A 12,075-nucleotide genomic window follows, 5' to 3' on the forward strand; every position below is an offset into this window, starting at 1 on the left:
TCACGTGTTTCCTTAGATATGGGATTGGTGTCCTAGTTGTGTTTGGTTGTGTCTCTTTAGATCAGGGTATAAATATGGAGTAAGGGGCAATGTAATAGATAGATCAATCAATATCAAAACCAATTTTTACTCCTGTTTGCATCTACTTACTTTTCGACGACTTCGTCAATTTGCATATTTTTCCTTTTTTTTACGAGTTCTCATTGATTCGGCGAGCTGCATCGTTTCAGTACGATCTTCGGCGATTCTCGAGTTCCGCGTGAACACCTCTTGGCCGTGACTTCCGGGCGTATCGCTGTTGTCAGGACCAAAGTGTTCGTATCTTCATCCTTGTCGATTAGCAGGTCAAATCGACTGGCACGCTTTGGATATCGATTCGGGTATTAGCCCTTTGTGTTTGCAGATCCACTTTTGCATCAACACTTTTGGTAGATGGACTCACCACAATTTGAATGCCTTCCTCAAGATCTAATTGAAAATTGAAATAGCTAGCATGAAAATCAATGAATCTAGCCATCAAAGCAATTGAACAAGCTACAAATTCAAAGGACTGGATGCTTGTTACTAACATTAAAGCAAGAAGATCATACCCATCCTTAAAATCCAAGACATTCCATTAGCATTTTGGTGAAAAATGACCGTAACAATGGAGGGAGAGGTGGGCAAAGGCGCCTCCTTGGATGTTTCTTCTCAGGATGAGAGGGAGAAGGGGGTAGGAAGGAGAGGGTTTTGTACTTTACACATATCACTACTGGATCACTAGGACCCCAATCATGTTTTGGATTCTCAGCTGACGACCCGACAATGAAGGTTCATCACTACTAGCTCGTTAGAAACCGGCAGCGATGGTCCTACAGTGATTGCCAGTTCTATAGTTGTGATATACTCCATCATAAAAAAATTGTAATTTTAGGGCACTAATAGGTCAAATCCCTCTCGAGTTTGACTACGTTTATAGAGAAAATAGTATCGATTATATGTCTCCAAATTAAATTGGTTAGTTATGAAATTATATTCTATAATTAAGCTAATGATATTTATTCGTTATCACAAATAAATATATATTGATATTTGTTTATACATGTTTAGACAAATTTGAGATGGAGTGACTTAAGGAAAAGATAGTAGATTTATATTTTTTTTTGGGACGAAAGGAATAGGCTTCGGTTTGTTATAATTCTGTGTAGTAGAAATAAAGTGAGGGTGTTATATAATAGCTAGTTTAACTATCAAGAATGTGTATGTAAGAATGTGGAGAACAAATTTAGAGAGGAAGGAAATGAGATGTTCTCTTTTCTCTTATCTTATTTCCAATACATAAGCCCTCCTATATATAGCCATACATGTGAGATGGAGTTACAAGAATTGATGCTAGGAGAGTTACACCATTGATGAAGTAGAAGGTTATAGCTTTGATGGTATAGAGGTTATGGACATCCACATTAATATTTCATAACACCCCCCCTTGGATGTCCATTAATAGGTGAATTGCATGCCTCGTTAAAAATCTTACCAAGGAAAAATCCAGTGAAAAAAAACATGACCAAGGAAAAAAGAGTACACACATATTCACTCCCCTTGATGACAACATCACTTGATGTCTTTCAGCCATCGCAATTCAATACCATGTGCTATTTTCTTGAATACTAAAGTAGGGAGTGCCTTTGTGAACAAGTCTGATAGATTCTTGAATGAATTTGTTGGACTGTTATAATGCCATCTTTTTGAAGATCATGAGTGAAGAAAAACTTTGACAAGATGTGTTTCACTCTATCTCCTTTTATGTACCCATCTTTCAATTGAGTTATGCAAGCTGCATTGTCTTCATGTATAACCATTGGTGCTTCCTTTTCTGAAAATAAATTGCATACCTTGCGAATATGATGTGTCATGTTTCTCAACCAGACACATTCTCTGCTAGCTTCATGGATAGCCAAAATTTCTGCATGGTTAGATGAAGTTGCTACTATAGTTTGCTTCATTGAATGCCATGAAATAGATGCACCAGCACACATAAATACATATCCCGTTTGTGAAGGACCATTGTGTGGATCAGATAGATATCCTGCATCTACAAAATCAACTAATCCCTCCATGCATTTGTTAGAAAAATATAGACCCATGTCCTTCGTACCTTGCAAATAATGAAGTATATGTTTTATCCCATTCCAATGTCTTCTAGTAGGGCAGGAGCTATATCTTGCTAATAAATTAATAGCAAATGCAATATCAGGTCGTGTATGAGTAGATAGATATATTAGTGCTCCTATAGCACTTAGATATGGCACCTCAGGACCAAGAATTTCACTATCACATTTCGAAGGTCGAAAAGGATCTTTGGTTACATCAAGTGATCTAGCAACCATTGTGGTACTCAATGGATGCGCTTTATCCATGTAAAATTGCTTTAGTATTTTCTCTGTGTAAGTCGCTTGATGCAAAAGAACTCCATCTTTAAGATGTTCTATTTGCAAACCAAGGCAAACCTTTATTTTTCCCAGATCCTTCATTTCAAATTCTTTCTTCAAACAATCTTTCGCCTCAGTGATTTCTTAAGGAGTACCAATTAAGTTTAGATCATCAACATATACAGCTATGATCACAAATTCAGATCCAGATCTTTTTATGAATATACATGGATAAATAGAGTCATTCTTATACCCTTCTTTTATCAAATATTCACTAAGACGATTGTACCACATTCTCTCTAATTGTTTTAATCCATATAGAGATTTGTTCAATTTAATTGAGTATTGTTCTCAAGAACCTGCTCTGGGTAGTTTAAATCCATCTGGTAGTTTCATATATATGTCACTATCAAGTGACCCATATAAATATGATGTAACAACATCCATTAGACGCAAATCAAGATTTTCTTTCATTACCAGACTTATAAAGTATCTAAAAGTTGTTGCATCCATCACGGGAGAGTATGTTTCTTCATAATCAATTCTCGGTCTTTGGAAGAATCCTTGGGCAACCAATTGTGCCTTATATCTTGTGATTTCTCCTTTTTCATTTCGTTTTCTAACAAATACCCATTTATAACCAACGGGTTTGACACCATTTGGTATACGGGTTGTAGGTCCAAAAACTTCTCGTTTTCTGAGAGAATTCAATTCTACTTGAATTGCGTCATTTCATTTTGGCCAATATTTTCTTTCTTTGCATTCCTCAACTGAGTGAGGTTCTTGATCCTCATTTTTATCCATAACTTCTAGTGCTAGATTATATGCGAACGCATCATCGATGATGACTTTGTCACGGTTCCAAATTTTTCCCGACATGACATAGTTTAATAAGATCTCATCTTCTTAAGAATTAGGTACCTTTGTCTCCTCTTGAGTCATGTCTTCATTTCCTTCAAGAGATTTTTCCTGAATTATTATTTCCTCGATTTGACCATCTTGATTCTTTGCTCCCTTTTGTTTTCAAGGATTTTTATCTTTGGAGCCCAATGGTATACCACGTTTTATAGTAGCCTTTGACTCATTAGCAGTAGATGGTTGTCCCTCTTGGACATTAATTTTTTCAGGAGCATTAGCAGCTGGAATATATGACTTAGTCACTCTTTTTAAGTCTGTAAATGCATTTGGCAAATTATTTGCTAAACTTTGTAAATGAATTATCCTTTGAACTTCTTGCTCACATTGTTTTGTACGAGGATCAAAATGCGATAACGATAATTTATTCCAGCTTATTTCTCTATTCAACTGTTTATTTTCTCCCCCTGTTGTTGGGAAATTTGATTCATCAAAATAACAATCAACAAATCTTGTTGTAAATATATCTTCCGTTGATGGTTCAAGATACTTTATTATAGATGGGGATTCATACCCAATATATATTCCCAAGCTTCTTTGAGGTCCCATCTTTATGCATTTTGGTGGAGCAATTAGGACATACATCGCACATCCAAAAATTCTTAGATGGGAAATATCTGGCTCTTTGCCAAAAACCAGTTATAGAGGGGAAAAACTATGATAACTTGTTGGCCTGATGCGAATTAATGTCTCTGCAGGCAAAATAGCATGTCCCCATGCAGACATTGGGAGTTTTGACTTCATAAGTAACGGTCTCACTATTAATTGGAGACGTTTAATAAATGACTCTATAAGACCATTCTGTGTATGAATATGTGCAACTGGATGTTCAACACTTATTCCGATCGACATGCAATATTCATTGAAACTATTTGATTTAAATTCACCAGCATTATCCAAGCGTATAGTTTTGATAGGATTATCCAGAAACTGAGCTCTTAACTTGATTATTTGAGCCAACAGCCACGCAAACGCTACGTTGCAGGTTGATAGTAAGGAGACGTGTGACCATCTAGTTGATGCATCAATTAAAACTATAAAATATCTAAATGGCCCACTTGGTGGATGAATTGGTCCACATTTATCTCCTTGTATGCGCTCCAGAAAAGTGAGGGACTGATGTCCAATTTTAGCTGGTGATGGGGGCACAATTAGTTTCCCTTGAGAGCATGCGAAGTATGGGAAGTCATTCGATTGGAGAATCTTTTCATTCTTTAGTTTGTGCCCGCATGAACTATTAATAACTTTTCGCATCATTACTGATCCGGGATGCCTAGCCGGTCATGCCATATAATAAAATTGTTATGGTTGTTGAACTTCTGTTCCACCACCATATATGAGTCATTCTTTTTTAGACTTGTGTAGTATAAATAATAAGGTAATTCTGGTAATTTCTCCAACACATACTTTTTCCTCGATGATATCTTTGTAATGTGTTGAGGTACTCCACATTACCCTCACACATTTTCTCTATATGATAGCCATTTCGGCGTATATCTTTAAAGCTCAACAAATTTCTTTGATACTTTGGGGAATAAAGTGCTTTGTTTATGTCTACCTTTGTCCCACAAGGTAGCATTATTGTGGTTCTTCCTGAGCCCTCTATCAATTTAGCACTTCTAGATATAGTATGAACAACTGCATCTTGCAATGTAAGGTAGGAAAAATGCATTTTACTCTTCAAGATAGTATGTGTTGTTCCACTATCTACAATATATATATTTTATTCACTTGCAAGCTCTTGAGACAATGGTTCATCCATTCTCTTCAAAATAAAACATACTAATAAACAGTACTATCTATTGAAAAACAATTATTATGTAGTGAAACATACAAAAATGAATACTAATTAAATACAAGCATAATGCAAATTTATTCATTACTTTATAAGATGAAACATGCTTCATTAATACTACTGTCACATTGCATTTATTCATGCATGAAGAAGAATTAACGATGAGATCATTTATTCTTGGATGAAGAAATCAGAAACATCAAGATAAGTTGCGGTGTTGTGCTCATATTCTCCAATATCTGTCGCACTAAATATATTATCGTCAAAAATATTATCACCACTACCACTTGCAAAGTTTATCTCCATCTTTTTGTTCTTTTTCTCGGGTGATTCTTGATAGAGATCAACAAGATATTTTGGTGTGCGACAGTTGCGTGCCCAATGAGATCTTCCACCGCAACGATGGTATGCATTTTTTTGTTTCATCAATTTTGCCTTTATCTTTATCCCCCTTTCTTGCCTCTTATGAGAATTTCTCGTGTTCTTGAATTGAACACCATAATTTCCTCTGCCATGACCATGTCCATATCCACGACCACATCTGCGTCCACGTCCGCGGCCACGACCACGCCCACGTCTACTCCCACTATTTTGATTATCATATCTAGCTGCATTTACTTCAGGGGGTGGATTTGAACCACTTGGACGTGTCTCATGGTTTTTCATCAAAAGCTCATTGTTTTGTTCAGCCACAAGCAAACAAGAAATGAGTTCAAAATATTTCTTGAATCCTTTCTCACGGTATTGCTGCTGAAGCAGCACATTTGATGCATAGAATGTAGATAATATTTTCTCTAGCATCTCTTCATTCGTTACTTTTTCTCCACACAACAGTAACAGTGATGCGATTCTAAACATGGCTGAATTGTATTCAAAAACACTTTTATAGTCATGCAACCTTAGGTGCAACCACTCATAACGAGCTTTAGGGAGGATCACTGTTTTCTGATGATCAAATCTTTCTTTTAGTTTGTTCCAAAGAACAAGGGGATCCTTATCAATAAGGTATTCAACATTTAGACCTTCATGGAGGTGGCGGCGAATGAAAATTAAAGCCTTAGCTTTATCTTGACTAGATGTATTATTTTTTTTTCTTTGATCGCATCACCAAGCCCATTGGCATTCAGGTGAGTTTCAGCATCTAGCACCCATGACAAGTAATTCTTGCCCGAAATATCCAGAGCCGTGAAATCAAGCTCGGCAAGATTCGACATAGTAAACTAAAAAATATATAGATTGCGAAATTCAAACAATCGCACAAGAACAAAATATAGAAACAAATACAAATGATAATGTCTTACCACAAAAATAATATTAGGATCAATGCAAAGTTTCTTACCTAGTTCTTGATAGCTTTTAGAGACGGTCGTGCTGATAACGTGTTATAGCTAGTTTGACTATCAAGAATGTGTATGTAAGAATGTGGAGAACAAATTTAGAGAGAAAGGAAATAAGATGTTCTCTTTGAGTCTTTTCTCTTATCTTATTTCCAATACATAAGCCCTCCTGTATATAGCCATACATGCGAGATGGAGTTACAAGAATTAATACTAGGAGAGTTACACCATTGATGAAGTAGAAGGTTATAACTTTGACGGTATAGGAGTTATGGATATCCACATTAATATTTCATAATAGAGGGGAATTTTGGAGAAATCTGGATGAATCTAGAGAAATTTGTGAGAAAAAATACTGTTCTGGATAAAAAAAAAAGCAGATCCAGCTAAATTTAAGGACACACAAACGGGGCCTAAAGCTGGATCACAGCTGAAGTTGTCAACTCTAAGTACCGATGGAATGGAGGTCAATTGTGGCAGCCGTGCAGTGCGAAATGTTAGCTGGCCCTCGTTTAGTTCGCGAAAAGTTGAAATTTGGCTACTGTAGCACTTTCATTTTTATTTGACAATTAGTGTTCAATCATGGACTAATTAGGCTCAAAACGTTAGTCTCGCAATTTCCAACCAAACCGTGCAATTAGTTTTTTTTTCGTCTACATTTAATGCTCCATGCACGTATCGCAAGATTCGATGCGATAAATACTGTAGCACTTTTTGAGAAAACTTTTCACGAACTAAACAAGAGCTTGGTCGACCATGAGCAAGAATAAAGAAGCACACAAATCCGGGGGCGCATGGCAGCCAACAGCACTAGCTGCTTCATTCTTCTGTTTCGCCGGCAAGTCAATCGCCGCCAAAATGTACTACTCCAACGTACATGTTGCCCAACCACCGTGCATCTACTACCGGTCCTCGCTCTAGAAGCTTCTTCTATATACTATTCAGCAGCATTTTGCACAACAAAGAAGACTGAAACTACACACTAGAGATGCATGCATGGAACATATATAACACCGTCTCTCTTTTAAGTTTGGTGGTGTATATATATATGTACAGTAAGAGCACACAGCATATATGACTTTTATGAGATGATTTTTTACCACATTCCACGAGCAACGTTAACGCACGTCTTTATAATAAAATGGCAGTGCGGCCACGTTATCTTCTATCGTATTTAGGGGGTGTTTGATTCTTTAGTCACTTCTAAAATTTATGTCATATCGAATGTTTAGATACTAATAAGGAGCATTAAATATAGATTAATTATAAAACCAATTACATAGATGGAGGCTAATTTACGAGACGATTTTTTAAGCCTAATCAATCTGTCATTAGCGCATGTTACTGTAGCATCACGTTGTCAAATCATGGACTAATTAGGCTTAAAAGATTTGTCTCGCAAATTAGTCGCAAATTGTGCAATTAATTTCATAATTAGTCTATATTTAATACTTCATACATGTGTCAAACATTCGATGTGACAGGAATTTTTAGAACCGCATAGACAACCAAACAGGGCCTTATTCATTCGTGTCGACCCAAGATCTGGATCTGAGAAATGACGAGGATCCAGATATAGAAAAATATATTTTTAATCCGGATTTTGAAATAAAAATAAAAAAATGGCAAAGCATATTGCTATGTCCACTCGGCCATGAATCCAGTCTTATACTTATAGCAATTTACTAGTACGTGCATTGCAAATAGAACGTTATATATATATATATATATATATATATATACATATACACCTTGCATAGTCTATTTTAATATGTTTTGGAATTAAACTATATATCGTGGTTGGACACACCTATTCTAACTTGTAGCATAGGTCATAACTCATAAATTTGGATCACGGACGAGACAATAAACCAAACTTAACTCTTTCTCTAAATTATCATGTAGTATTACTTTTAGTAAAATCGGTCATGACTTTTATGCTCAGAAAACTAGAGAAATAAATAAATAAATATCATTTTAATATTAAATGAAGGTATATTAACCCGTGGCGAATGTCAACGCAGCTGCTTCCAACCAAGCACTATCAATCTTTAATGTCCGCTATAGTACATTACTTGTAGAATCCCAATGAAGTTAGACGTACTATCATGGACTCTGCTTACCAGTACAACGCACTCTTGAATTGATACGGTCCTACTCCCTCTGTCTCTAAATAACTGTCGTCGTTGGTGTGTGTGCCGTAAGTTTGACTCAATTTATAGAAAATATGTGCAATATTTGTATCTCTAAATAAATTTATTAAAAAACTAGACTAAAAGATCTTTCCAATAATACTAATTATATACCATAAATATTAATATTTTTAATATATATTTAGTCAAAGTTTTTTCTCAAGAAGCGAAAACGATATTTATTTAGGGATAAAGGGAGTACCTACGATAGCTAATTGTATTTGTAATGAATGATCGATGAGGATGAAAGCAAAACGATCTGGCTGGATTCAAAGCTTTTGAACATATGGTTTCATAGAAAAATCGTAAAAAGAAGAGGAACCAAAATATGAACCCAATGTGACACGGGGTGTGTGTGTATAGGAACAGAAAAACAGAACAAAAAAACCAAGGCCAGGCATGCTGCACTCGATCTCTGACAGTGGGTCCGGCGAGGGAGGGGGTTAGGTGGCGAGAGTCGGAGCAGACGAAATTGGGTAGTCGGATCGGGGTGAAGAGAAGAGAAGGCATCGGCGGATTTGTGGCTGGCGGAGGTGGACTCGATTGCGTTCCTGCCGCCGCGGTTTTAAAAGGAAATCCCCCTTCCGCCTCCCCCACCTGGCACAACCAACCACCTCGCTCGATTCGCCATCGACCTCGATCCAGCCAGCCGCCGCCGCCGCAGCCGCAGCAGCAGCAGCAGCCATGTCCAAGGTCTTCACCCTCGAGGACGTCGCCAAGCACAACTCCAAGGAGGATTGCTGGCTCATCATCGGCGGCAAGGTATACATCTCCCTCTACCCTTCCCCTTTGCCCCTTCCCCTTCCCTATGGTGGATGGATGGTCGATGTCTCTTCTTGTCTTCCTCGCCCAGCCAGCCATGGCTCCCTTGGTTGATCGGATCCCCCGAGTCCCGATCCAAAGATTAGATTTTGCGTCTCCTACTCACGCCGACTGGCTGCCCGCCGGCCGGCCCTGCTTAGTTATTTTGGTGCTATATAGGTAGTCTTGTTTTGTCCAAGATGGATTCTTGATTCTGCGTATGCAGGCGACGAGCCCGCAGATCCGGCGGAGGCCATCGCGGTTGGTTGGTCCGGCGCTTGTTTCCCGCGTAGACTCTTGCGCTAGCGCTAGTATCTGCTCTCGGGGCGGCCGATTCAGAGTCAGACAGCCCCCTAGTTTGTCAGCTGATGAATCGCGCTGCTCTGTGGGTGTTTCGTATCTGCAAGCAGACCCCCACGTTTAGTTGGTATATACTTGGCAATTGCCTGCGCCTTTGTACTTGTGATGTCATCTTTTATCCTCATGTCTCATTGTAACGTGGAAATTCCTTTTGTGAAAAGTGCCATAGTGCGGTCAGCACGTCATTTAATCTTGTTTCTTTTTTGCGACAGGTATTTCAGCATGCCCTGTGTCGCTCCATCTTGTTTGCTAGAGGCCATTGAAACATCAGTAACAGCTCCTTGATAGAAATGCATACTACCTTTCTGGATGTTTTGCCTGCCCCCCAACAATTCAGTAGCCAGTAATGTTATCAGCGTCACCTTAAATGTCCACGATTCTGCTAAGTGGGTTCGTAGACTTGCAGTACAATTAGTTCCGAAAGACATTATCTTCCCTCTTAAATGTATTAACCTTTGCAGATGTTTTGCCCCCAACAATTCAGTAGGCGATAATGTTGTCAACATCGGATTGTCCATAATTCTTGTCTATAATTCTTCTAAGTGGGTTCACAGACTTGTATACGTTACTTTTGAAAGTCATTCTCTTCGCTCTAATATATTCCGCCCCTTCCAGAAGCTCATTGTAAATTGTGAATTCTGTTCATCAAGGTGCCACAGCTGTGTACTGCTAGGGAAAGCAAGTGCCTTAAACATTCTTGAACTAGCGAGTCTGCATTATTTTATCTTCACATTGATGTAAGCATGTAAATCGATGGAGTACAATTTTAATTCATGGAGTAGATTTTTTTAAAGACTGCTAAAGTACAATTTTTTGAAGGGCGGGCCTGGTGCAAGCGGTAGAGTCTTACCGCCTGTGACCGGAAGGTCCCGGGTTCCAGTCGCGGTCTCCTCGCATTGCACAGGCGAGGGTAAGGCTTGCCACTAACACCCTTCCCCAGACCCCGCACAGAGCGGGAGCTCTCTGCACTGGGTACGCCCTTTTTTTTTTTTTTTTTGCTAAAGTACAAGTTTAGTACCTCGGTTGCTGACCAATCATATAGAGCACATAGATGTTTCCTATTGCCTTTTTCCAAGATTGATGGTTTTCTTATCTTAGATGAGACATGCTACTTAACCTTAATGAAACTTGTTATGTCTTCTTAGCCTTCCTTGGAAACCTGAAGGTTTCTTTTGCATAACATTATTTCACATTGACATGTTGATCATTGCTGGTGGCATTGCACCAGCTATTTCATTAATGTTGCTACAATCTTATCCTTTTCTCTGTAAGAACCTCACCAGCTGTGTGCTTTGCTGTGGAATAGGTATATGATGTGACAAAGTTTTTGGAAGACCACCCAGGAGGTGATGATGTTTTGCTGTCCTCAACTGGTATGCCATCTTGTCTTTATGTACCAGCAGTACCACTAATCAGTGCCTGACCAAGGTTGTGAAAGATACGCTGTAACAACAATCCATTTCAACCTTATACAGGCAAGGATGCAACTGATGATTTCGAGGATGTCGGGCACAGCAACACTGCCCGTGCGATGATGGATGAGTATTTAGTGGGTGAAATCGATGCATCGACGATCCCTTCTAGGACGAAGTATGTCCCCCCCAAGCAACCGCACTACAACCAGGACAAGACCCCCGAGTTTGTTATCAAGATCCTCCAGTTTTTGGTTCCCCTGGCAATCCTGGGCTTGGCTGTTGCCATTAGGATGTACACCAAGTCGGAGTCTGCTTAGCTTTGTTGCCCTTGCCCCCCTCGGGATTGTAAGAGTCGAACTTGTCGAATAAGCTAGCAAGAGTTTTGTGAGGTTTTATTACATGTGTAACTTGTGATGAAATTCATCGAATGATCTGAGCTGCTGTGGATTCTGTGGTCCTTGGGTGTCCATTTTGTGCTTAAAAGTGTGATCGAAGTGCATCATACTTAACTAGATGTCCTTGTGTAACTAGATTCAGATATTTCAAAATTCTATAAGGTCGCTGATTGTTTCAAACCAGCAGCTATCAACTGTTTGCCTCTTGGTTTTGTTGAGTTGGCTGCTGTCTGTTACACAAGCCAATATTGGTTTTGTTGAGTTGGCACGTAGTCGGAAAGTGGGTTCTCAGCCGCGTCGCTGACGGTGGCGCGATAAGGTTGACAACTTGGTTGCCACTGTTACCGTTGCTGCTGCGTTGACGGCCTACGTCGACGTGGAGAACAACGTGACATCAGCCTGTTCGGTTGGCTGGTTCGTATCGTTGCTGGTTCGTGAAGAAGTACTGCTGGCTGGT

At 38.9% G+C, this 12,075-nt stretch overlaps 1 protein-coding gene across 1 annotated transcript; it reads left to right on the forward strand.

The window, feature by feature from the left end:
- The first annotated feature begins 9,150 nt into the window (after nucleotides 1–9,150).
- LOC136516523 (cytochrome b5) lies at nucleotides 9,151–11,808 on the forward strand. Its single transcript, XM_066509929.1, has 3 exons — nucleotides 9,151–9,409; nucleotides 11,115–11,181; nucleotides 11,284–11,808. Exons 1-3 carry the CDS (start codon nucleotides 9,332–9,334, stop codon nucleotides 11,538–11,540), a joined length of 402 nt encoding a protein of 133 aa, XP_066366026.1. The 5' UTR covers nucleotides 9,151–9,331; the 3' UTR covers nucleotides 11,541–11,808.
- The last annotated feature ends 267 nt before the right edge of the window (nucleotides 11,809–12,075 follow it).

This window comes from Miscanthus floridulus, chromosome 17, assembly GCF_019320115.1.
Source record: "Miscanthus floridulus cultivar M001 chromosome 17, ASM1932011v1, whole genome shotgun sequence".
NCBI lineage: Eukaryota > Viridiplantae > Streptophyta > Magnoliopsida > Poales > Poaceae > Miscanthus > Miscanthus floridulus.